General features: G+C 43.0%; 1 protein-coding gene across 1 annotated transcript in view; it reads left to right on the top strand.

Moving 5' to 3' along the window:
* The window catches only part of GRM1 (glutamate metabotropic receptor 1), a 286,217-nt gene extending 275,150 nt beyond the window's left edge, over window positions 1-11,067 (top strand). Inside the window, exon 12 of the mRNA XM_039532360.1 lies at window positions 7,251-11,067. Coding sequence (XP_039388294.1) covers window positions 7,251-8,100 — 850 coding nt within the window. The 3' untranslated portion in view covers window positions 8,101-11,067. The remainder of the gene's footprint in view (window positions 1-7,250) is intronic.
* Window positions 11,068-27,595: the final 16,528 nt, after the last annotated feature.

The following is a 27,595-nucleotide window of genomic DNA, read 5'->3' as shown; positions in this document are numbered from 1 at the left end:
TTATAAAAATTGGAAGTCAAATCCTACTGAAGAAAATAGAAAGGAGCATAAACTCTGGCATGTCAAGTGTAAAAATATAAGTAGCTGGCCCAAAAAGAATTTGAAGAGCAACTACCAAAAGATACAAAAACTAGCAGCCACTTTTTTTAAGTACATCAGAAGCAGGAACCTTACCAAGCAAGCAATGGGGCCACTAGACAATCAAAGAGCTAAAGGAGCACTCAAGGAAGACAAGGGCATTACTGAGAAGCCAAATGAATTCTTTGCATCAGTTTTCACTGCAGAGAATGTGAGGGAGATTCCCGCACCAGAGCCATTTTTTTTTAGATGAGAAATCTGATGAACTGTCCCAGATTGAGGTGTTGATCGAGGAAATGTTTCAACAAATTGGCAAATTTAACTAATAGTTCACGAGCATCGGATGGTATAAGCTCAAGGTTTCTGAAGAAACTCAAATATGAAATTGCAGAACTACTAACTGTGGTATGTAACCTATCGCTTAAAATAGGCCTCTGTACCAAATGACTGGAGGAAGATACCTAATGTAACACCATTTTTTTTAAAAAGGCTCCAGAGGTGATCCTAGCAATTATAGGCTGGTAAGTCTAACTTCAGTACTGGGCAGATTGGTTGAAACTACTGTAAAGAACAGAATTGTCAGACACATAGATGAACACACTATGTTGGGGAAACATCAACACAGCTTTTGCAAAGGGAAATCATGTCTCACAGATCTACTAGAATTCTTTGAGGGGGTCAACAATCATGTGGACAAGAGTGATCCAGCGGATATAGTATAGTTGGACTGTCAGAAAGCCTTTGACAAGGTCCCTCACCAAAGGTTCTTAAGAAAAGTAGGTAGTTATGGGTTAAGAGGGAAGATCCTCTCATGGGTCAGTGATTGGCTAAAAGACAGGAAACAAAGGGTAGGAATAAATGGTCAATTTTCACAAGAAAGAGGTTAATAGCAGGGTTCCATGGGAATCTGTGTGGGGACCAGGGTTATGCAACATATTCATAAAGTATCTGGAAAAAGGATAAACAGTGAGGTGGCACTGTTTGCAGACAATATACAAAATTAATCAAGGTAGTTAAGTCCAAAGCAGACTGCAAAGAGTTACAAATGGATCTCACAAAACTGAGTGACTGGCCAAAAAAATGGCAGATGAAATTCAATATTGATAAATGCAAGGTAATGCACATGGGAAAACATAATCTCAATTATACATAAAAATGATGGGATCTAAATTAGCTGTTACCACTCAAGAAAGAGATTTTGGAGTTATCATGGATAGTTCTCTGGAAACAGCTGCTCAATGCTCAGCAGCAGTCAAAAAAGCTAACCTAATTTTAGGAATCATTAGGAAACGGATAGCTAAAACAGAAAATACCATAATTCCACTATATAAATCCATGGCACACCAATACTTTGAATACTTTATGCAGTTCTGGATGCCCCATCTCAAAAAAGATATATTAGAATTGGAAAACATACAGAAAAGGAAAATAAAAATGATTAGAGGTATGGAACAGCTTCCATCTGACCAGAGATTAAAAAGACTGGTACTGCTCATTGTGGAAAAGAGACAACTAAGGGAGGATAAGATAGAGGTCTATAAAATCATGAATGGTGCAAAGAAAATGAATAAGGAAGTGTTATTTTCTTCTCCATATAACATAAGAACCAGGGATCACCCTATGAAACTAACAGGCGGCAGGTTTAAAACAAACACAAGGAAATACTTCTTCACGTAATGCACAGTCAACCTGTGGAACTTGTTGCCAGAGGATGTTATGAAGGCTGAAAGAATAACTGGTTTAAAAAAAGAATTAGATAAGTTCCTGGAGGATAGGACTATCAGTGGCTATTAGTCAAGATGGTCAGAGATGCAACACCATGGCTCTTGGTGTCCCTAAACCTCTGACAGCCCGATGCTGGGACTGGATGACAGGAGATGGATCACTGGATAATTGAACTTTTCTGTTCATTCCCTTTGAAGCATCTGGCATTGGCCACTATGAGAAGATGGAATACTGGGCTAGGTGAGACCATTAGTCTGACCCAGTATGGCCATTCTTATGTTCTTAACAATCTCTTATGAAATGGTCTGTATGTATCCCAAATGAATTCAGGATAGTACTCATTGCTTTGAATGAACAGTTTAGGTTCCTGTTTTTCCTGTGCTGTTTTATATTTTATAGTTCACTTTAAGGTGTGTGCATTGAGTAGCTTTCTCCCAGCCCCACCTTCACTTCTGAATTCCAGATAACTGTGTTCAAGGTGCCTGATCTTAGTTCTAGAATAACCACTGCTCTGCTGCATGTTAAAGGTTTTGACAGGATGCACTAACCTGAATCCAATTCCCTGATTGCCTTCCTTCTGAGTTTAAAGTGACAAAGCTCACATATTTATATGATTCGCTTGCATTATTACTTGTGTATCAAATATGAATTAACAGTAAATTGACATGATAGAAGATAATAAATAGAAAAAAGAAGTAAGAGGATGAGAAATTGAGCGAAGTAGTAAAGTGGAAGATGAGAGTGAGAGGATGGCTACCAAAATTCTAAAGCTAGTTCAGACATAATTAACATAATCACCAGAGAGGGTGAAATCCTGACCCCATTTAAGTAAATGGCAAACCTCCCATAGACTTTAGTAGAAGCAGGATTTCATCCAGAGAGAGTAAACTGAAGTGAGTGAACAAGTAGTTATTACATATTTTGGTGGTGGAGTTGCAAGTTAGTTTGATTATCATATGGTTGTTGGTTTGGTTTCTTTTAGTATGTGTTGGAGGCATAGTGGAGGGCAGAAGCAGGAGTTTTAGTGAAGATCTGGATTTGAGGCGAGCAGGCAAAAATGTGATAGGGAGGAAAATTAATGGAGTGGGAGGAAGAGGTAGATGAAGATGGAGCTAGGGAGTTCTTGGCAGTTTTGCCCATCATGTAATATTCAAGATCTTGGGCACAGAAAGGCTAAAGGGGTGGAGACCACCAGAGGTTAGGAATGAGGGAGTAGATGATGATAATGAAGTCTACTTAGCATGAGAGAGAGCAGAGTCGAGAAACAAGAACATGAACCGTGCTGAAGGAAATCTGCGTGGGGATGAGAGAGAGCAGCAAAATCAATGGAATTACTCATGCTTAAAGTTTGGTATATGTTTGAGTGATTTGCTGAATTGGGATTTAAAGTGCATTGCTATTAGATGTTGTTTCCACATAATGTTCCCTCTTCTGTGCCCAAGATCTTGTACTTGGACTTTCAGAAAGCCTTTGACTAGGTCCCTTACCACAGGCTCTTAAGTAAGCAGTCATGGAATAAACGGGAAATTCCTTTCATGGATTGGTAACTGCTTAAAAGATAGGAAACAAGAGTTGGAATAAATGGTCAGTTTTCACAGAGGAGAGAGGTAAGTAGTGGGGTCCCCCAAAGGTGCCTGTGGAACCAGTGCTGTTCATCACATTAATAAAAGATCTGGAAAAAAGGGTGAACAGTGAAGTGGCAAAATTTCCACATGATACAAACATACTTAAGATAGTTAAGTCCAAAGAATTATAAAGTGATCTCACAAAACTGGGTACACTGACCAACAAAATGGAAGATGAAATTCAATGCTGATAAATGCAAAGTCATGCACAGTGGAAAATAACCCCTATAAATACAAAATGATGGGTTCTAAATTAGCTGTTACCATTCAAGAAAGATCTTGGAGACATTGTGGATAGTTCTCTGAAAACATCTGCTTAATGTGCAGCAGCGGTCAAAAAAGCTAACCCAATGTTAGGAACCATTAGGAAAGGGATAGAAAATAAGGTAGAAAATATCATAATGCCACTATATAATGTGAATAAGGAAGTGTTATTTACTCCTTCACATAACACAAGAACCAGTGGTCACTTGATGAAATTACTCAGCAGCAGGCTTAAAATAAATTTAAGGAAGTATTTCTCCACACAACACACAGTCAATCTTTGGCACTTGTTGCCAGGGAATGTTGTAAAAGCCAAAAATATAACTAGGTTCAGAAAAGAATTGGACCGATCCTCCAGGAACTTATCTATCAGCGATTATTAGCCAAGATGGTCATGGAAACAGCCCCATGCTCTGGGTGTCCATAAACCTCTGACAGCTAGAGGCTAGGGCTGGATGACAGAGGATGGATCACTTGATAACTGCCTTGTTCTGTTCACTCCCTCTGAAGCATCTGGCCCCAGCCACTGTCAGAAGACTGGATAGTGGGCCAGTTGGACCATTGCTCAGACCCAGTATGGCTGCTATTATGTTCCTGATAAGTCTCCCCCAGCATAATTTTGCTATCCCCTGGTTCTCACATCCACTGTGATTTTTCCTCTTTATAACACACATATTATCATCACAAACACCACATTTAATTCCCTTCCTCCTGAGATAAGAACTCAAAAGTAGCGCTGTGGGGGAGAATCTTAGTTTTTCTCTTCCCCTGGGCCTCCCTGCAGAAGTAATTGATCTATCTGCAGTAACTATTTCTATTGGTTTTGTCAGCAATGAGAATATCTATGCTTGGTTCTGTTGATCACAATTCTGTAATGTGTGCTATAGCTGCTGAGATACTGTTCCCCTCCAGGCACTGCTTCCAGGGATGTCGGAGGAAGATAGGAAAGCACAGTTCTTTGGTTCACTGCATTTTGGTTCCTCTTTTGAGGATAAGAACACAGGCCAGGTCCTCAAGTTTTCACTCTCACCAAAAGCCCCATTTAGAATGCTTTGACAGAGTCCAAACAGCACAGTTCCCTTAAAGTGATCCAGCCTCAGGCCTCCATCCAGGTTCCTAAGTCAAATATGATGAAGATTGCTGAAAATATTATTTCATCATATAAAAGAAAAGGTTCTACCAATCCCAAAGGATCGGACACAATACCTTCCGGGTTATTGAATATTCCAGATCTTACCCAAATACACCCTACAGCCAATTCTTATTAACTAAACTAAAATTTATTAAAAAACAAATGAGAGGATGGTTAAAAGCTCAATATGCATACAGATATGAGTTCAGTTCACTGAGGTTCAGTTTCATAGCAGAGATGGTGAGTTCTGTAGTTGCAGAGTTCTTTCAGAAATAGTCCAAAGTCATTGCAGGGTGTTCCAGTTTAGGACTGAGATCTCAGTCCTTTTGCCGAAGCTTCCCCTGTATCTGAGATGACAGAATCAGGACCCAAGGATCTTTTACACAATTTCATGTCCTTGTTGACAAGTTGAGAGTTCCTCCAGGAACAAAAGGTAATTAGGATGACTTTGAAGGAGGTCCATCACTGGTACTTAGCTATAGAATTAACCTAAGGCCATTTGCTTGTTCCTCCACTGTTCACAGTACATTTCAAAGAGAGATGAATACCGAGATAACCCATGTTTAAAATTCATTTAAATGCTAGGATGTTTTTTTGATCTCTGACTCTCAGAATACAGCATAGACAGGGACTGTTGATTGACCCTGCTCATACATATGTAAATATACAAACATTATCCCTCCACATGTCTTTTGAGGTTTATTTATTTTGCAGGATGTTTAACCCTTTCTGGCCAGGCGTCGCGAGCTGCTAGTTCCTGCACTTTCAAGAACCAACCATCTTAAATGCTAGCACTTTCTTCCCTGCTTGAAAATCATACCTGGGTTGAGTTAAATCAACTCTGCACTGAAAATACGGAGGCATGCTCTGCAGTGACAAACAAATCAACAAACTGTGAACAGCGTTCTACAGTTTTTTATTTTTGCCTGTTGTCACACTGTCTGGAATGGTTTGTGACAGTGAGTGACTACCTCAGGGTATACTGTCAGAACAGAGCAGACACCCCAAATTGGTGGTGCATTCAATAATTGGATTTCATCAACCCAGCATCAAATGTGAACTCCTAGATTACTAAATCAGTCCTACCATGAAGTCACAGCCAGTCCTTTTGGGCTCTCCAGTCTATCTTGGCACCCAGGCAAGCTGGACTTAGTGATAAATGGTCACTTACACCAAAAATCACAAAATACTCAGGTTGCTCCCAGTCCCAAAAGACCAGTCACTTGCCCCAGATCAATTTGTTCCGTAGATCTCACACCACAGACAACACAGGTAGTAAATCCTATAGTAAACTAACTAAGAATTATTGACTAGGAAAAAGAAATGAGAGAGTTATTTACAGGTTAAAGCAGGCAACATATATGGACAAATGAGTTCAGTCTAAGGCAGTGGTGAGCAACCTGCAGCCCGCAATCAGATTACCCTGATGGGCTGCATGAGGCCCGTGGGCTGCAGGTTGCTCACCACTGGTCTAGGCTTGCAAAAGTGGAGCGAGATGTTGTAATCTGCCAGCATTGAATGCCTTTTCAGGGCTTACCCCAGGTCAATCCTGGGGATCTCTGCTTTTCTGGTTCTTTGTTCCAGCCCTTGTAAGAGTCCAAACAGCAAAGAGATGAAAAATCTTCCTGATAGCTATTTTTATTTCCTTTTTTTGGCATTCAAATCAACGGGATGAGGCCTGCTGCATATACTTCTCCATGGGTGGATGGGGCAATTAACAAAGCTTTTGTCCTATGATGTCCCACTTAATTTTGATAGGACTCCTGGATGGGTGGAGAGAGCCACTCTTCCTGTCTGAGTTCACAAATCATAAAAGTGGAGCAGAGTGTTGGATTTCCCTCTAGGAAGGCCCTCAGATCCTTTAATATCTGGGACTTTTAATGTATGTCTACATTTGGGAGGGGGAGAGGGAGAGGGGTTGGCTAACAGGACAGAAAGAGTTATTAGCAGTACCTTCTGCTACCAATATTTTAAATGCCAAGGGCTAAGACTGTGGTTTGTTTTTCTTCCATCAGTTTGGAAATCTTTCATGTAAACAGCAGTCAGCATTAATTAGAGCTCTGCCTGTTATTTTTCCCTGTAAGATACAGCAGGCAAACTTAGATGTAAACCAAAATACCTGCCATGCCTAAAATTTGGGTAACCTTTCCAATGCCCTCAGTGTCAAGTTTTCTGTTTTGGCTGCAGGGTCAGTAGCTTGCAGGGAATAATTGGATTCAGATGCAAATTTTGGTAATTGCTGCTTTTAAGATAAATCTTGGTTTCTCTTCATAGTATTTCTCTGTGCCTGGTTCCAAGATTATCTGACTAGCAGGGGAACTGATTAATGAGGCAAAGCAGCCAAGTATTTCTCTAGGCTTGTTTGTTATGCTGTACATGTGTGCATATTGTAAATGCAAATAAACCCATCTTTATTTTATTCATAGTTCTAATGGAAAGTCTGTGTCATGGTCTGAACCAGGTGGAAGACATGTTCCCAAGGGACAACACATGTGGCACAGACTCTCAATGCATGTAACGAGCAAGGAGACAGGATGCAATCAGACAGCAGTAATCAAGCCCCTCACTAAAAGTTACCATGGCCAAGGCAAGAGCCTGACTTTTTCAGACATCAGCAGTAAGACTCTCTACAATGTGGTGGAGGAAGAAGAGAGCGAGCCAGTGCGCTTCAGCCAGCCCAGCAGCCCTTCCATGGTGGTGCACAGGCGGGTGACAGCAACACCCCCACTTCAGGCAATGGCAGAAGAGACCAACCTGTTCTTACCTGAACAGCCCCCCAAGAGTCTGGTGCTGCAGCAGAGATCTATTGTGGAGCAGCTGCAAGGCGTGGTCAACAAGTTTGCCACCGGCATTCCTGACTTCAACTCTGTGATCCCCATGCCCAGTGCAGGGAATGGAGTGAGGGTCCTCTACCAGCCTCCATTGCAGCAACAGCAGGTGCTTCCTCTCCAGATGGCCATTTTTAGTGAAGAGTCGGTCTCGCCGCCGGCCGACGAGGTGGAAAGCGAGAAGTTTAAGCTCATCCAAGGATACGTGTACGAGAGGCCAGAGACCACGGAGGAGGAGGAGGAGGAGGAAGAGGAGCAGGCGACTAGCAAACTGACTCTGGAAGACTCACCAGCACTGACACCTCCATCTCCTTTCAGAGATTCGGTGGCTTCTGGCAGCTCGGTGCCCAGCTCCCCAGTGTCGGAGTCAGTGCTCTGCACCCCCCCAAACGTGACCTACGCTTCAGTCATCCTGAGGGATTATAAACAAAGCTCCTCCACCCTGTAGAATGAGGATTACATCAAGGTGTGAAGAAGAAGGATTTTGGCTGCTTTCAACTGGAAATTGCTGGGGGGTGGGGGGAAGAACCAAGACGTGTGGGTGGGGAAGCATGAGAAAGCAGAATGTGATGTTATATGTGATGGGACACAAACTGTATCCTGCACTAAAAATGATCTATTTGAGGGCTTAAATTATTTAGCTGTTAAAAAAAATAATAAAAGAGTTGTACTTTGAGGAGACAATAGGAAATTCTGACAAAGCACAAACCCAATAAACAACTTCTATAGCAAAAAAATGAGTAAACATAAAAATCACTCACACTCACACACTCTCTTGGTAATGCTTGGAAATGACTCTGGATAAATGCAACCATGGATAAGTCACTAACACATCTCATGGCTGTAATTCTTTATCTGGTGAAGAAGCAGCAGATGCAAGAGCTGGAGGGGGCAGGGTGTGGCAGGAAGGAGGGAAGAGATCTCTGTCTGAGAGTTTATATTTCTTCTGGTTTACTAGGTGGGATAAAGTGCAAATGCAAGTCGCTCTAGTATGTCTGTTGGGGAAAAGCAAAGCTAACATGCTGACATATGATTTTAAAAGAGTTTTGTCAGAACAATCAGTTGCTCACATTAGATTTTTTTTAACTTGTGCTGATTTTGAAAAGGGGCCACGATAATCACAACATTTTTTGTGATGAAGATTCAAGAGGTCTGGTTAAAAGAGCCTTTATTGTAGTACTTGTAATGTTCTGAGTACTAAGAAGAACTGCCCTTTTGTATAAGATTGCAAGCCATGTGACTAAACTGTTACATTACATTTACGGTAGCAAAATATTTACCAACTAATCTTTCATAATACAATATATTTGCCATGTGATTACATTGGTTTTTGTGTTACTATAGGAACAGATACATCAAAAATAACTGTATACTTATAGCAACAATTACTACTTTAAACAAAAAGGCAATTCTTTATCGTGAGTCATAAAATCCATTGTAGAAGCAAGAGAATGAGTGTATGGTTGTGTGTGTGTGTGTGTGTATAGTATGTGTGAAATGTAATGTCTAATAACTGCCACTGGAAGATTGTCTTACAAATATACATGGATATTTTTATGTTCCAATCATGTTTTATAGCATTGTTACAAATATACTATAGATCTTTGAAGGTTTGTATGCTGTGCTAACACATTTTTCATATATAAGCTAAGACAGTTGTTACCCTTATAATAGATGCTTTATTTTGCAGATATTTTATTATGTGGAAATATGCTATTGATAACTAGTGCTTTGAGAGCTTGTTACTTTAAATGTTTGCAACAAGTGTGGTTAACCAAAATAAAAAGTCTGTTTTAGAAATCTTGCACATGCCAGTATTAAAACTATAAAGGCAAGACTGGAAAAAGTATTTAGACCATTTCTAGTTATTTCAGATAGTTACAAATAAAATCATATTGAGACAAGAACTTTCATCAGTGCTTAATATGTACACAAAGATCCAGATCTATTCAGAGTTGTCCTTTACCTCTCAGCCTCATCTACTTACATGTCTTATTCCAAGTGTCTGTGTTTTTTGCCTATATGGTTTCCCTTTCTGCTCTTTTCATTTTTAATGGTCATTTCTATACTTCTCTGTTTCTGTCCTTTTTCACACCCTCTTCTCTCCACAGTTCACACATTTGCCAGAGATGGGCCTAAACCAAAACCCTGCCCCAAACATTCTTAAAATGTTCTGGGGTTCAAAATCCAGATCCAACTCTTGTGGCTTGAGTGCATCAATTCAATGAACTGTGGTTTGTTTGGTTGGCTTGATTTGGTTCGTTCGTCGGCTGGTTTTTGTTTTTTATATATTAGATATTGTGTTATATAGGCCACTCATATGGAGCAAATCCTCAGCTGCTGTAAATTGTCATAGCTTGATTGACTTCAGCTGAGGATCTGTTCCATAATTTCTACACTTTATTTTCTCTTGATATTTGTGAAGTGTTCTTTTCATGCCAACGTAATTACATAATTGCTTTTTGTCATAGGTCTCGTATGTTTTCTGCCAGAATTATTCTGAATTCCTCATATTTATACTTGATTTTTCCCCTTTTATTTCATTTTAGTCTAAAAATGCCTGTTGCCAGTAATCAATTCTTCTATTAAAGTGTTTATTTTTTTATCTAATTATATAGCAGCAGCATTAAAATAATTGGCTGGTACCCCAAATCAGATCCAATATTTAATCCTTACTCTTTTCTTTTTATGGTATTCCTTTCAATATGACTTGTTGCCAATTATTATTATTATCATCTTGATGTGAAAAGCATGAATTGACTTTGCCCAAAGAAATGACTACATCTCTGTTGAAAAATTGAGGTCTCTGGTCAAACCTAAAGATGCCATTGGGTTTGTTGGTTTGTTTTTGTTGGCTCACAGTTTTGTTTTGGGGTTTTTTTTTTTAAACTGTAGCTAGATTAAAGAAATAAGAAAAAATGTAATGATTTCTCTTGAGAAGCATACTAGTAAAGGATTCTATATTCTCATACCTACTATTAGTATAAGATGTTTTGTGTTGCTACCAATAGCAACAGGGCTAGTACTTTGAAGACATGAGTTAGATAAGACAAAATGATTGATAGCTATATAGATATGTATGCCTATGGCAAATTTTTGGTTGTCTGACCTAGCTGATTTGAACACATTAAGCACTGACTTTACTACTGTTTAATCATAATATCATGAGTAGGAGTTTTCTTGAAATTCAGTGTAGTAGCTCTAAGTTTGTAATTGTTAAAACTGTAAACATACACATACATAAAGTGTATCTAAAGGGCAAGAACTCACCTTCGTGTATGTGGCTGTACAAGCTGTTAACTTCCTGTAAAAGTTATTTCTTTTGGCCTGTCAAATGCTTGATTCAAATGGCCTTTTTGTCAAAATGATCTTGATGATGCTGTATAATAAATATTTTCTATTTATTATTTTAAAAGATTCTTAATTTTTGTTTCATAGGATAAATTGAAAAATTTTTAACGTACATGTCCAGAAAAAAATCTGAGCTTTTAAACGGTGTATTACAGTAACAAGTTTTTGTGTCAGAGAGACTAGAATGCCTTAATGCATACAGGTATTGATTAAGCTATGTTTAAAAAAGAAAGCTATTCTGCTTACTGGTGAAGAACAGGAGCATTGGGTCTTGGGTTGTAGGTTGTAGAGAATATTTAACTGGGAATGGGTAGGCAGCTCTGCCACTCCATGGGATCAATACAGAAAATTGTTAATGTGAGTTTTCATGGGTCTCAGGTGCTTGCATATGCCAATTCTTTCACTCCCAAAGCAACCTATTCAGAATAAAGGCTTGTCACAGAAGTCATAAAAACGGTCTCCATTGCCTTGAGCTATGGGCACCAACTTATATCAAACACCTTACTGCTTCCTGTCCTGCAATGCTTAATATTAAGATCAGCAAACTTCTTGACTCTGCCAGTGATTCAAGTGGCTCTTTAGTGAGTCACTTAGCACATTAGTTTGGGATTGATGAGTGAGTCACTTAAGCATCAAAATGGGAGCATGATAAGCAGAGCGGTGTGAATAATGGATTTTTTGGTTTCCTGGCAATTCCAACAAATTGGGGAGGAAACAATTTTTTTCTAAATTTTCAGCAAATTGAAAAGTTTTTTAAAAATCACTTCAAGTCAAACAGAATGTTTTGATTGTTAGCATTTAGCATTTTTTAACTTTTTAAAAATGATTTTGAAATTTCTAAACAAAAAGTCATTTTTCACCAAACCATTTAAATAACTGTTTCTTTTCAAAAATGTCAAGCCAGGTAAGGTGGCCATAAGTCAGCTCTCTGCCAGGCTAAGTGCTCGGTGCTGCATCTCAAGATATACAACACAGAATTTATTCCAAAATATTCAAGGACGATGAATAAAGCTTTGGTTCTGATGGTTTATTCCTGGACTTAGTCTTACCCCACTACATATGTGCTAATATATTTAAGGCCTGATTTTATATATGCATTGATTTAAATCAGATGTACAAAAGATCAGAATCAGCATTTTCATTTCCCTATTTTTTTTTAAAGGCACAAATACATTTATTTTACGAAAGAACATTTGCTAGAAGAAAAGTTCTTAGACACACCCTTTAAAGTGAATTGTGTGGCATATTTAGCATATTCAATTGAATATGATTTTTCAGAAGTAGTCTTTGGTTGGCAGGATTTCTGACTCCTGTTTATATTTTATTTAAAAAACATTGTCAAGGTGAAAATCATGGGCCTGATTCTCCTTTCACCTACGCATGTTTAAATCAAGAGTAATGTTGTTGCCATCAGTGGAGCAACATCAGCTCCACTGATGTTCTGACGTGAGTCAAGAATCAGACCCTCGCATATTTAAAACAAAAATCCTGACCTGGTTTTGCGACTCCCTATATCTTAGGCTATTAATACAAACACATTTTAAAATATAAAACACACATTTTGCTACTTATGTTCATTTTGTGTTTTGCATTTCGCTCAGCCTGGGTAGTAGAATGAGACTAGCCAGTTTTACTTTCCGTATCTAGTCAGTTTTAGATTCTGGTTCCCATGCTGTTGTGCTTTGGATTTGTAGCACTGAGGAAGAATATTACAGCCTAAGTCATTTAAAATCATGTACATGGTTCTGTTCATGTTGTTTTTATTAATGTTTTTTCATAAAAGTACAACAAAATACACATTTACAGAAAGCAGATTGGGCACAGTCTATATAAATAAACTGCACTAAATCTGAGCAAACAACAGTTGGAGGAAATGCTAAAGGGAATTACATAGAAGGCTAGATTCTCCAGACTGTAAAGCCTGCATTGTGCATCTCTGGGGGTCCAAAGGAGACTTTAACCTGGTTTAGTTGGACAATGGAGGATTCCCCTTGTGTACGGGAATCCTCCAATGACACAGATCCAAAATAGTAGTTCCTACATCACCCCATCCTGGCCCCAAGCATGGAGAGGGAAAAGGGGTATTGCCACTCATCTGCTACCAGGTGTCTCTTCAGTCTAACATAGCAAGGCATAACAAGATCCAGTGACTAGAAGTTGACATCAGGAAGATTTAAATTGGAAATAATAAGCATATTTAACAGTGAAGAAAATTAACCACTGCAACAGGTGACCAAGGAATGCAAGTAAATTTTCCATCACTTGGGGTCTTCAAATCAAGACTATAGTTTTTCTAAAAGTTATGCTCTAGTTCAACCTCAAGTTATTAGGCTCAATGCAGAACTCCCTGGATGAAATTCCATGGCCCATACCCATTGGCCCATTCCATGGCCCATTAGGATGTACCCTAATTATAAATTACGTATTCATTAAATTGATTACTTAAGAGTTCCTAGTAATCACTCTAAGGTTTGACAGGTTCTTGTCCCAAGATCAGGTCCTGTATTATTATAATTACTGGTCATTTAGGAACTTCAATGTGCACAGTTGCAACACTCACACTTTAGGAACCCTTCTGTATTTACAATAGTTTATTAATACATATAGCAAAGTCACAAACACTCTAACCCAGCAAGACAGAGATAATACAGAATGTACATCTACACATCCATATAGTCACATCAAACCTGCAGAATAACCTGAAATGTTAGCCATTATCTTCCTCATCACCATCACCTTCCTCCTCATCATCAATGGCCATCATTCTGGCACCTCACCTCTTTCTCTCCTCCTGCTCACAGGCTGAGATACAATTTTATAATATGTTATGTTGATGCCACTATGCCTAATGCATATTCAGTAGGGGGTTTTCCTTATTTGTATTTCCTCACTCTACTAATGTTGCAGTGCCCTTCTCCTATAGGTTAGCATGTTAATGATCTCAACTTATTACCATATATATCAATTCATTACCATGGCACTCTTGTGGTCAGACATCTGTAGATGATCTATCCTAAAATATCCAAAAGCTGGCATGTTCCTGTGTTGGCCAGTGGTGTTATGGACAAACTTCCCCCTTAAATGCTATTCTCAGTTCCCCAAAACTTAGGGGTGAACGTTAGGCCATTTGTCTGTGCCAAAGTTCGTAGGCCTCAAGCCTTATGCTAACTGGTGAAGCCAGTGTCTTACAGGATATAGGCCTGTAGGTTCCTTGTGTTACTGCTAAATAAAATAATGCTAAAGCTAGCTCTCTGGGCTACAAGTAGGTCAGATTAGATGATCATAATATTCACTACTGACATTGCATCTGTGCTCAAAATGACCCCTGTGGATCACAAACAGTCTGCATAAAAGAAAACATCCTTATCTTGGGTAAGGGGGTAAACTGGTGCCCATCATCCCTGTAGTGAGGCAGTGTGGGTCCCCATTGCCCCAGAGAGAGATGAACCCCTCCAGACACCAGAGTGAGCAGAACCAAGGAGCTCTGAGCCCGCCCCTCAGAGGGTCAGGCATGGCACAGGAAGTATAAAAGCCCGACCCCAGAGCTCACTAACAGAGCAGCCGCCAGGGAGACCGGCGGCCTCTGGTCTACCTTCAGGTTGGGAAGCCCTGGCAACCTGTGGTGGACCCAAGGGCTGGCCGGGCCTGCCCCAGGCCAGCTACCCGGAGAAGTTGCTGAGCTAGCCCTGTGCCAGCAATCCCAAGAAACCCATGGTGTTGGATCCCCCTGAGCTCACCACCTTGACCCAGGTACCTCAAGAGGGGGAGTCCGGAAGTAGCCCAGGGGCAGCCGACTCTAGTCTGGCTGTGACACTGCCAGAACCCATGTCAGTGTGTTGCAGCCAGGATCCGCACTGATGCAGCAGAGGGTCTTCTGCTGTTGCTAGGTCTGGGCTGGGACACAATGGAGTGGAAGGGCCTGCATCCCCCCTGCCACCCAACTCGCGGGTGGCAGTATCCCCTTCAGCCAGGCCTCCAGATCACGAACGGTGCAACCACTTAGGCGACCTAGGCGGTCGCCTAGGGCACTAGGATTTGGGAAGCACCATTTTCTTCGGCAGCGACCACGGCGGCCAGATCTTCGGCTGCCCCGGTCGCCGCTGGCATTTAGGCGGAGGGAGCTGGGGCAGGGGAGCGCAGGGAGGGCTGCCTGCAGCAAGTAAGGGGGGGGCGGCACGCAGGGGAACTCCTCGCCCCAGCTCACCCCTACCCCACCTCCTCCCCGAGCACGCTGTGGCTGCTTCGCTTCTCCCGCCTCCCAGGCTTGCAGCACCAATCAGCTTAGGCGCCGCAAGCCTGGGAGGCGGGAAAAGTGAAGCAGCGACCGTGTGCCTGGGGTGGAGGCGAAGCAGGGGTGAGCTGGGGCGGGGTGCCTCAGGGCAGAGGGTGGGGTGGGAGCTGCCGCAAGGGGGCACCTCAGGGCGGACGGGGGGAGTTGCCGCGGGGGGGGGCGCCTCAGGGCAGGGGCATGGCGGGGGAGGGCGCAAGGTGGAAGTTTCGCCTAGGGCGCAAAACATTCTTGCACCAGCCCTGCTCCAGATCCAGGGCCTGGTCTCGCTGTTTATGTACTGTTATTGCTCAGCCCCTGCCTGAGGGCCTGAACACCTGTCTCACCATTGCCCCACCCTGACCTAGGGCCTGAGCTGATGACTAACTGTGTTGTTTCTGCTCTCGCAAAGGCCACAGAGATAGACTCCTGCAGCCGGACTAATTCCCTGCTAGACCTCTTCCCGAACTGAGTGAGGCAGTGTGGGTCCCCGCTGCCCCAGAGAGAGGAGGGCCCCAGCTAACCTCTCTACGGTCCCCATGACCATGGAACAGGAAAATGGCTTGATGCCACTTTTGGCCCTGTCTCCAGACTTGTGCCAAGGGCATCTTAGCTGCTCGGAGGCTCTGCTTCTCCACTGCCTTGCCCTGTCCATAGTAGGTTTAGCATTCTGACCTGGTAAGATTTTGCAGCTAGTTTGCAAAGGCATAAATGATTTAACAAAGTGAAAGGCCAGGGGCAATCAGGCCCTTGGTGTTTAAATTTGGCCAAAGCATTTGTCATTATTTAGGGAAGAACAGCTGAAAGGGTTGATAAAAGCTGTTTTATACAAAGCCTAAATGTTGTCTTTTAAAATAGTTCTTAAAGGGAGCAGGAGGTGGGGGGAGCCTGTTGTTATTGGGTTGTTTTGTTGGGATTTTTTTCAAATAAATTAATCACTAAAGAGATACTTGGCAAGCACCAGTCTATCAAAGCATCAGGAAGTGGATTCAAACCTGTGGTGATTATGAAGGCTTAGGTTTGTCAGCAATGAGGTTTCCAACAGGCATGTTAAAACAACAACAAAACATGTACAATGCTCTTGCATGCCCTACATCTGGAACAAAACCAAGGGCTCAGTGAGCCCTGCTAACTTCAAAACACAGATATTAGCAGAGAGAGGAGTGTGTGAATGGCTGGAAAAAAAGACTTCTATTTTCAGAGCTCTGACTAATCCCATCCCCCTTCAAAAAAAATGTTCAACACACCTTTTGCTTAGTGTTGCCATGAGACTAACACCTTCCAAATTTAAATAAGTCCAAACGGATGGGGGGGGGCACCTTTTGGCCCAGTGAAGAATTCTTTCACTAGCCTTTGTTTTAAACTTGATTTCAAAGACAAACACACATATCAGCACTCTAGAGAGAAACACAAAAGTAAAACACTGTGATGACCTGTGCAGTTTCCCTACACAGACCTTCTAGGTGATGAATCATCTGACACTGAAACCAAGGCAGATAAATTAAAACAGTGGGGATGGGAATGGTGAGGGTGGGACCATTTAGGGATGATCACTACACCCACATATTTACTGTTCACAAAATATTCAGGCTGTGTGTAGATGGAATGAATATCATACAGGGGCAGCTTCCCTCCTCCTTGACTTCTGCTATTCCCCTCGGTGGCCTGAAATCAAGTTTTGTAGCCCAGCCACACTTGTTTTGTGTGGTGTTGGGATGGATCGGCATAAAGGTGGCTCTAGTCCAATTCCACGGTCTGCCCCTAATTTGGCTTATGCAGAGCCAGCATGGAGACCCTCTCTGTGGTGCAATTAACTTTTGACTTTCCTGGTTTTTCTTTTAGTTTAAATTTTCAAGCATCATCTTACATCCATATACATACTAGTATAGTGAGCTCAGCATGGGACAAGCAGCCAGGAGTACCCAAGTTCCATTCCCTGCTCTGTTATTGGTGCTTTGTGGCCATGAGCAAGTCACATAGGCCAAAACTGGGTGCCTAAAGGCCGGCACTCAAATCCATTTTTCAGGCATCAAAAGAAGTGGTTAGATTTCAGAGGCACTGAATTACCACCGTGACCAGCCTCTGACAGGAAGGCAGCAGTATCCAGTGTACTTCTCCCTCCAAAGTAAGCTGTATGGATGACTACCATGCTCACGTGCACTCCCTCCCCACCCTGATAATGACTAGTTTTCAAAACTTTTTGAAGCCAACATTTTTAAGGGGCAAACAGCACTGGCCCACTCATCACTTAGTGGGGTTTCTGTTGAGCAACTTGAAGTACTCCCTCCCATGAGAGACTGAGCTCTGCATGCCTGGGAACGGGAAATCAGTCATTAAAGCCAGAGCAAGCTGGCTGGCAGAGCACAGTACACTAGGCCAGGCCAGCTCTGGCCTCTCTTTCTCTGTTTATGTTCTCTCCCTCTCCAAGCTCTGCCCACTGGGAGTCACATTGCTTCTGTTCACAGCACTACCGACAATATCTCAGCCTGATCAAACATGTTGCAGAAAGAAGAATTTACCTTTTGACCTCAACTCCACAGCTCTGTTGTTATACCCAAAATTCACACTTACTGTCACAGATAATGTTTCACTTATGACAGAAACAAGCAAAGCAAACTCAACACCAAAGAACTGTTCACCTTTTAAGAAACCAGTAAAAAGATGTAATTTGCCATGCAACGCCTTCTAATGACTTTTGGAATTATAAGGCGTTATTTCCAAGGGGGGAGATTGTTCCCCCAGGATCCAGAGACAGAGGAGATCCTCCATGCACAGATTTCTCCCTTCCTGTAAGAAGCAAGAGCCAATTGCCTCTGCAGCACTATGCCTTCCTGGCTGCTCTAACTTTTGCTCAGTGACCTCTCCATTTTGCAGAACCCCCAAAGTGGTGGGAAGTTCTGGGGTTTCAGCTGTAAGAAGAACCATGCTGTCAGGGAGTGGGCCAAGGGTGCCCTGGAGCTGGTATGAATGCAGAAGGCTTCCATGTGGATGGCCCTGGCCTCAAGCAGATACCCTAAAATCCCACTGGTTAGATCATCCATCCACCTTGCCTGATACGGCATGCTTGCAAATTTGCCCCCTAGCATTCAGCCAACCATTACAGTGCTGCCTCCAACCTGCAACTCACACAGCCTCTCTCTCTCTCCCTAAGCTCTCTCTCTCTCCCTAGGTATTCTATTTAAACCAAGCACAGGACCAGGATGTTGTCCTTGCAACTGGGTTTCCCTTGCTTAGGACTGCTTCCCCTATTATACCTGCTCCTACGGATCTCCTGGTAACCTGAGCCTGCCTGCCTCCTGCCTCCTGACACCTGACTCTCAGTCTGCCCAGTTATTTTCAAGTTATTTTTGTATTGGTGACCCCTTTCACACAGCAAGCCTTTGAATGGGGCGGGGGGGGAATTTAATGGAGGCTCGGGAATGTCAGTCCCACAGAGCTCACAGCTTGTGATCCTTATGTAACCACCCTTGCAACTCCCCCTGAAGGGTCAAGAACCGCAATTGGAGAACCCTGGCTTGTCTCTGGCTCTGATCTCCTTGTATTTGAGACAGCCTAGCTCCTGACTCCTGCTCTGACCACTAGGTCAGCCTGCCCATGTCTTGGTCATGACAGTATTGATGATGATGCAGAATACTTTAGAGGTAACATGTCTCACTCTCTGTAATGGAAAGCTCATATCAGCCCCAAAGCACTTATATTTTTATTTTATTGTTCCAGTTTATTAAAAAATAACCTGCTAAAGACCTTACTACAAAAAAGCTATCAAAACACACACATTAGCTGCCTGAATTCTGCATATCAAGAGATTGTTTTACTGCAATAGCCTTCTGCTCAACTTGGAAATAGGCATATCCCATTGAAAAAAGAGATGAAAGAATGTCAAGAAGTTAGTGTAAGGAGGATTCCATGATGAAGACTATTGTGTGGTGCTCCTCTTTGCTAGACCAACCAACATCTTAGCTTGCAACACAAGTTTTCTCTTTATAGTCCTGTTGCCTGAATGAGGTTAAGCACCAGTTGTGCTGAACTGAGCCCTGAGGTTAATCATCCAGTCAGACCAGTTTTACTAACATTTTCCCTGTGGTTTATTCTCTGCTGGCAGCTCTTAAAGTTGTCACAGGTGGCTGATATACATTTTAAACAGGCTCAGGCAAAGAAAAGTCATGTCTTTACAGAAGGCTAGTTGTAGTTTTTACCTGTTTTGAAAGCAAAGCCCTCTGTGAACCCATAAAGAAATCAGACAATCAAAGTACCATATCATTCTACTGTATCTTTCTGTAGAAATCTGTGGTGATCCCATTGGCACAGGGTTTGTCACCAAAATTGAAGACCGTATATATATTTACTTTAAAAAAATACACCTAAAGGAGCATGGATGGCTGCGGGGGAGTTCATAATTGGTTAGGAAGCCTTTCACCTATCAGTCACTGATTTGAACCTGGGCTAAATCGACAGTAATTGTGTGGTCCAGTCTTCATCATCTCATCTGAAAACTGGCTGGTGGTAAGTGGGAAATGAGTTGGTGATCTCAATCCAGCACCTAACAGACACAAATTGGTACTAACTGGTACCCTTCTTGGCAGTCCAACATAGAGCTTCAGGCATCATGATTTAACTATCGTCTCACATCTAGTGGCAAATCCAGGATACAGTTGAGGTGCAGAAGTGGTGTAGTGAGGAGAAGCTGACATTACAATTGTCTGTGCTCGTCCTAGCTTATGGGTAAGCAGTGGATTTAAATTGCCAGGGCTGACAATATGACCTCTTCCACCAGCATTACCTTTACTTAAATAATTTATTTTAAAAGTTCATTCTGGCTTTGAAGCTTGCACCCTTTTAAGCCCATTAAAAGAGCAGTGTGTCTGGAATGGTAATATTTTACATTTCTACCAAGCCTTCCATCCTAGGGTCTCAATTACTTTAGAACATTTATGAATTTAGCTGAGTTTTGTAAGGTAGATAGGTATTATTCTAATACCCATTTTGCAGATGAGAACGCTGACACAAAGAAATTAAGGCCGACATTTTCAAATTTGGTTGTCAAGTATCAGAGGGGTAGCCGTGTTAGTCTGGTTCTGTAGAAGCAGCAAAGAATCCTGTGGCACCTTATAGACTAACAGACGTTTTGCAGCATGAGCTTTCGTGGGTGAATACCCACTTATATACTCCATATACTATACAAATTTGGTTGTATAGTATATGGAGACAGATTTGAACTGAAAAAAAGATATTTTATTCTGATACAAATTCATCTAAGCAACTAATCTGCCTCTATCTTGAAATAATTCCTTGCTCTCTCTCCTTTGACCCCCTAGAGCATGCTCAATACTGCCTTAGGGCTTCTGACAGTAAATAGCTATTCTCGCATTGGCCACCAGGAAGGAATAAGCATAACAAAAATACCTAACAACATTACACTCCTCCCCCTCTAAATGTTTAGTAATAATACACTGAAAACATTAACCGTATAACAACAAAACACAACATCCTAAGAGGTTGGAGTAGGCTGCCTAATCCTCATGCCATTACAAGGGATTATTCTTCCCTTTCTATCATAAGTACCTTACTACTACACATCTAGTCTGCCTCTAGGTTTGAGAGATTTTCTGGAACGGCACAGAGAAAACACCTGTAGTCCTTCATCAGAAGCAGATGCAGAACAGCTTTCTGATAATACAACCATCTCTGCAGGCTTAACTTCCAAGTCTGCTGGAGTGGCTGATTTGGGATCCTCAACAATCTCACCATTTCTGGATGTAGAAATTGGATAGTCTAATGACTCTATAACACCTGGTACTTCAACGTCTGAAGGAGTATTCTCTACAGATAACTCCGCATAGTACTGCTGATTAACCTGATTGTGGGGGCTACAAATGTGCCTCCCATCTGGTAACTCAGGTCCAGGACCGGCTCCTGCTTTTTTGCCACCCCAAGCAGGAAAAACGAAAAAAAAAGCCGCGATTGTCAGCACTTCGCCAGCAGCTCTACCGCCGCCGCTTCATTGTTCGGTGGCAATTCAGAAGCAGATCTTTCCTTCCGAGAGGGACTGAGGGACCCGCCGCCAAGAGCCGGACGTGCCGCCCCTTTCCATTGGCCACCCCAAGCACCTGCTTGTTGCGCTGGTGCCTGGAGCCGGCCCTGCTCAGGTCTGGTCTGCACTGCCAAGTTTTTTCACCAAAAGGCAGCTTTTGGCAATGAAACAGCAGAGGTATACACACTGCAAAGCCACTTTTTGCCACGAATCTTCTCAGTTGCAGCACTTTAATAAAACCACCTTGATGAGAGTGAAAAGACTTTTTGCCCAAAGGTTTTTATCACTAAAGTGCCAGTGTAAACGCCTTGCTTGCTTTTCACGCTATAATTGGCCTCAGGAGGTGTCCCACAATGCCTGCAGTGACCGCTCTGCTCATTGTTTTGAACACAGCAGCCCTGCAGGCATGTGCCCCTCCTCTTTCAAAGCTCTGTTCTGACAGCCCGTTTGCTGTGATGTTCTGCTCCAAAACAAAGAGCAAATCATTAACGTGGAATGCTCCTGTCCTACTGTCTCCCACAGTAAGAACACAGAGGCAGACAGGCAGGGATGGAGCTGGAGGTGTGTGAGAGAGAGAGACTCTGTGCTATGCAGAGCCAAGGAGGGAGGCCCAGGAGGGCTGTTGTCCGGGTTTCCCCCTCCCCCTGGCTCAGGACAGGTTGCTTTTGGCAGCTGACTGAATTTAGGAGACAGCATGCTGACACACTCACTCTCCCTCAACACACATTATCTGTCTCTCCCCATCCTCCCATATACACACACTCCCTGTCACACACACTCCCCCTACACTTCAGTTGAAAAGCAGATTGCAATCTAGCAGGATGCCCATGGAATAATACGATGGAGAAACCTGCATCTAGTGATGCTGTGGCATTGCAAACCATTCCCAAAGCACCCTGTGGCCAATTGCACAGTGGGATAGCTACCCACACTGCACTGCTGTCTTTGCCATTGCAAGAGCTGCTAGTGTGGATGTGTTCCAGCGACACAAGGAGCACAGTGTGGATATGCAACGGCAGTTTAATTAAAACGCTTTAATAAAAGTCGTATAACTTTTGGCAAACAAACTTGGCAATGTAGACATAGCTTCAATCACCCAACTTCTGGACCAACTTCTGTTGGTGAGAAATACAAGCCATACAGAGGCCTTCTTCAGCTCTGGGAAAGGTGTAACAGATTGTTTAGCATAAGTAAGTAGCATATATTGTAAGGGACCAGTCAAGGTACAGTGGTATGTTAACACCTCCGCAGTCATATCATGCAAAGAGGGGGATTAATGGATTACAAATTGTAATAGGCCATAAATCCAGTGTCTCTGGTCAGTCCATGATTTTTAGGCTACATCTACACTGGCAATTGAACGACAGAACTTTTGTCTTTCAGAGGTATTGAAACCCCCACCCCCACCTGCGAAAGACAAACATTTTGGCAACAACAAGTGCCAGTATGAACAAATGCAGCTCATTGGGGGGGGGTATTTTGTCAGCAGAAGAGCTGACAAACAGCAGCTACACTGCGCAACTTTCAGCAGCACGGCTGTAGCAACACTGCCTTGTCGCTAAAAGCTGTGTAGTGTAGACAAAGCCTTAGTGTCTAGCAGAGTAATGAATTTAAGCACCCAAGTTTGTGTTTTGAAAGTGTTACGCAGGTTTCCTTTGAGGATGAGGGCTGATAGGTCAGATATAGAGTGATCCTTTTGTGAAAAGTGTTCTCCCACAGGTGATAGGGTGTTTTTGTCTTTGATCATTTTCCCACGTGAGTTCATTTGAGAGTGTAGTGATTGTCTAGTTTCACCCACATAGTTGTTATTGGGACATTTAGTGCACTGGATGATGTACACTGCATGTTGTGCTTGGCATGTTTAGCATCATGGAGCTTGAAAGGTGGGTTGTGGCGGGGGGGCAGTGGATCGTTGTAGCAGTGGAAATCTGTTTGCAGGTTTTGCACTGGTTATTCTGGCAGGGTCTGGTGCCACTTTGAGTGGATGTGTCCTGGTCTTTGAGGAGCTTGCTTCAGATTATGAGCTTAGAGAGGTGGGGAGGGGGGTTGTTTGAAGGCAGAAATGGGGGGTTCAGGAAAAAATTCTTTCAGGATGGCATCCCTATTAAGCATGGGTTGCACTTGTTTGATGGTACCCTGTATGGGTTCAAGTGTGGGGTAGTAGATGACAAGGGGTATGCAGTCAGAGGTGGTTTTATTTCTGTATTGAAGTGGGTTCTCTCAAGGTATTTGGGTGGCCCATTCCATGATGCAATCATCCTCAATTTAAAACAGCTTCCTCTGGGCACAGAGAATCCAGGTGAGACCTTAGTTTCTTTCCCACTGAGAGTTCTGCAAGTGACTTTCTTGTTGTGGCTTGTGGTATCACACAACACTCAAAAAGAAGCCTGCTCAGCTTGGCTTCTGTGGTACCCCGGATACCATCTTCTTCATTTCCTCTTTTATGATTGGCACAGGCTGCTCTGCTAGGCCATTTGAAGAAGGGTGATATGGAGCCATTCTAATGTGTTTGAAGCTGGTTTGTTAAATAAGTTCCTGCAGTAAACTGGGTACCATTGTCACTCACCACTGCCTCAGGCAATTGGAAAATAGAAAACGTAGCGTGAAGTTTATCAGTTTTGGCCTCTGCTAATAGAAAGTAGGGTGGATTTTTTTTTTACAATCCTAAGCAAAGTAGTTAAGCTGACCTATCCCCCCACCCCAGTGTAAACAGCACTGATGGAAGAATTATTCCATCAACCTATCTACCATCTGTCAGGGAGGTGGATGACCTACACCAACAAGAGAATCCCTCCCATTGTCATAAGTCATGTCTCTGTATACAGTGTTTCAAGCCCTTAGTCTCTCTTTTTATCAGTGCTGCATCAGTTAGAGAAGTGGGCATTAGTTCAATAAGGAGGATGGTTTCTGTAGGCTGAGGTACTTTTGGCAGGCTATCCATTAACAGGCATGAACTCAGAGCATCTTCACTACCAATGCTTTTCTAGATTTAAAATCAAACCCAGAGTCATAAGCTGATAAGGTGAGAGCCCCTCTCTGAATTCTGGCAGATGCCATAGGGAGTACAGGTTTGCTCTCATCAAGCAGACCTTTGAAAGGTATATGGTCTGAATGTATAACAAAAGGCCTGTGATATGGGTAAGAGTGGATCTGCTTTACCCCAGAAACCGCTGCTAGCCCTTCTCATTGTAGTTAGGAATAATTTTTTCTGCTGAAGCTGGTGAACTTGATGCATAACTGATGGGATGCTCAGCTCCATCTGACATCCAGTGGGCTAGTACAACTCCCTCCACAGATGGTGAGGCATCACAAGACAATGCTGAGTTATTTTTGACTATCATCATGAACTGAAAGTTTTGATGACTTTAGCAATTTCTCTGTTTCTGTTCAAGCTACTTTTTTTTGTTTTGGACCCCACTGGAATTTTATTCCTTTCTGAAACAGTTTGTGTAATCAGGCCAACACAGATGCAAAGCTAGATAAAGATTTACCATAATAATTCAGCAGACCTAGAAAGGATTTCAATTCAGACACTGACTTTGGGGGTGGAGCCTCAGTAATCGCCCTCACATTCTCCTCTATTGAATGGAAACCAGTTGCATCAATTTTGTGTTCCAGATAAATGACTTCAGCAGCCTGAAAAAATACACATCTCCCTCTTAAGATGAATACCTGCATCAGCCAATTTTTGCAGTACCCAATCCAAGCCAACAAAAATACAAATAAGCTTCTAAGACTAAAACCTGATTTAACAAACGAGAGCCTCTTCTTCACACAAATGTTTCTCATAAAATCTCTTTTCCAGCATGGCTGACCAGGCTCTCTGGCCAGGACCCTTCACAGAGCTTTGAGTGCGCAGTTCCTTTGTCTCCTCAAGTGAAGGACATTGTAGGGGTTCTCTCCTCCTCTCTTATAGTCCCATAAGGCTTTGAAATGTGTTCTTCTGAAGAGTATCCCCAGATAACTTCTTACCCCTGCTGGGTGTAGACACCCGGGTGTCTGGTGTAGAATCTATCCTCACCCGCAGGTGATTTTTACAGTGCAAATGATCTCTTCCTGCAACCTCTGATATAAATGACTCGCCCATTGAATTTGGCCACACCTGGTTTTAGGTGTTAGCCTCTTTCCTTTGTCTGGAGAAAATCTGTTTATCATCTCCCCCTACGTGCCTGGTTTGAACACATTTTAGTCACAAATTTCCAGCTCTGGTGTAAAGTTCTTTCTGGGCTTGCCGTACAGGTATCACGCAAGAATATTAATGATCAGTGAGTTCTTCGTTTTCTACTGATATATTACATGTCACCTTTTGGGTAAATATTATGACAATCTGCCATCTCATGGTCACAGCTGCCCATGCTGTATTTACTGCATACTATTCAAACCCTGCTCTGAAGACCGAATTATTAATTTCCACATGGGGTTTCTATGGCACTTGTCACTAGAGCAGTGGTCCCCAACATGGTGCCCGAGGGCGCCATGGCGCCCGCTGGGGCATTTATGTGCGCCCTCCTAGTGCCCAGCAGGGGACAGAAGCCGCGGCCCCGCGCCTGCTGGGGACAGAGAACTCGGGGGCTGCAGGCTGCGGGCGCTGGTGTTCTCAGTCCCTGGCAGGCGCGGGGCTGCAGCTTAAGCCGTAGAGAAGACGCGGCCCCATGCTTGCCGGGGATAGAGAACTCCTGGGCTGCAGGCTGCGGGCGCCGGTGTTCTCGGTCCCAGGAAGGCGTGGGGCCAGCCTAGTGCGCAGCAGGGGAGAGAAGCCGGGGCCCCGCACTTACTGGGGACAGAGTACTCTGGGGCTGCAGGCTGCGGGCGCCAGTGTTCTCTGTCCTCCCAGCTTCTCTCTGCACTGCCCAGAACTGGCGCAAAAAAAACCCAAAAAACAAAACCAAAAACGCTCTGACTCTGCAGAATGGACAGAATGCTGCCCCGTAGCATGTGCTTGCTCCACTGGTGCCCAGAGCCGGCCCTGCATGTGAGTAATTGTTGGCGCCCGCCACACTCTTCTGAAAAGATGAATGTGCGACTGGCCACAAAAAGGTTGGGGACCACTGCACTAGAGTATCCAAGTGCTTTGCAAACACTGACTTATGTTTGTAACACCCCTGTGAGGTGAGAGTGTGGTATTATCCCCATTTAACAAATAGGGAACTGAGGCCAGACAGAATACCAATCTCCCCCCGGTTCCCAGGGTCAGCCCCCAGACTCAGTTCCAGTCACCTTGCCCAGCCAGTTCCAGTCTCTCCCCACCGCAGCTCGCAGACTCTTTCCCTCGCTCCATCTCTGTCAGCTTCCAGTCCCAGTTTTTACTCCCCGGCCCCAGGCTCCTTATCCCATTCTATTTCCCATGCCTCTGGTCTGGCTTTTGTCCCCTCTGCATTTGAATCTGGCAGCTTCCTCCCCCACACTGCCTGGGCCAAGCAAGGGGATCATTCAGAGCACAGTAAACAGAGTTTCTCTTCTTTCAGTTCAGGTGGTTGGGTCTGGATCTGACCTGGCCTGCAGTAGCCCAGAGCTGCAGTTGCAGGGAAAGTCCAGAGCAGTCGTAGGCTACAGCATGTCCAGGGTGGATGGAATTGTCAGGGAATGTAGCTGCTAAAATCCCAGGTGTCTCTACTGAGCATGTGGGAACTGCAGTTTTTCAAAGACTTAAAGCTTCATGAAATTTGGGCAGATTTTCGTGGCAATGGCAAAAGAACCTTCCCTCTGCCAAATTTCACATCCCTGCTACAAAGCAAGGAGGGGCTAGAGCTTTTCAAAGAACAGGTCACAAGCATTTCTAACATGGGCAATGCAACATATTTTCCCCTTATCTCATTCTCATAATGAGCATGCTAAGGAAACAGCCGTACCTTTTTGGCTGAAAGTTTCACAAACATTTAAATATATATATATATATATATATCAGCCTGAGGCAGACACCCAACCTAGAACATTTCAGCCCAGACTGAAGTTTGGCAAAGTTATAAGCAACCAAAACCAGGGTCTTATAATAGGAAGTGTCAGGCAATCTTAATAATAGGTGAAACTCCCAGCCCCCCATAACAAATGTTAAGGATAGCCTGTCAGCTACAATCAAGGCACTGAAAAAGCATCTTTTTGGTTTCAGTTTTTGTTCACGAAGAGATCACTTGCAATGCCAAATCACCTCATCAAGCAATCTATCTTGCTGTAACACTGAAAATCTGAGTCTGTCTATTATCCGTTGACACTTATTGTTCCTGTGTGTTATTTAGAAGAAAGGGAAGTTATTCATCCAGGAATAATTTGACAATATAAATGATGTTGTTTTGTGCC

This window comes from Mauremys reevesii, linkage group 3 (assembly GCF_016161935.1).
Source record: "Mauremys reevesii isolate NIE-2019 linkage group 3, ASM1616193v1, whole genome shotgun sequence".
Lineage (NCBI taxonomy): Eukaryota > Metazoa > Chordata > Testudines > Geoemydidae > Mauremys > Mauremys reevesii.
Note: the sequence above shows the minus strand (reverse complement) of the source record. Positions and strands in the feature narration are given on the sequence as shown.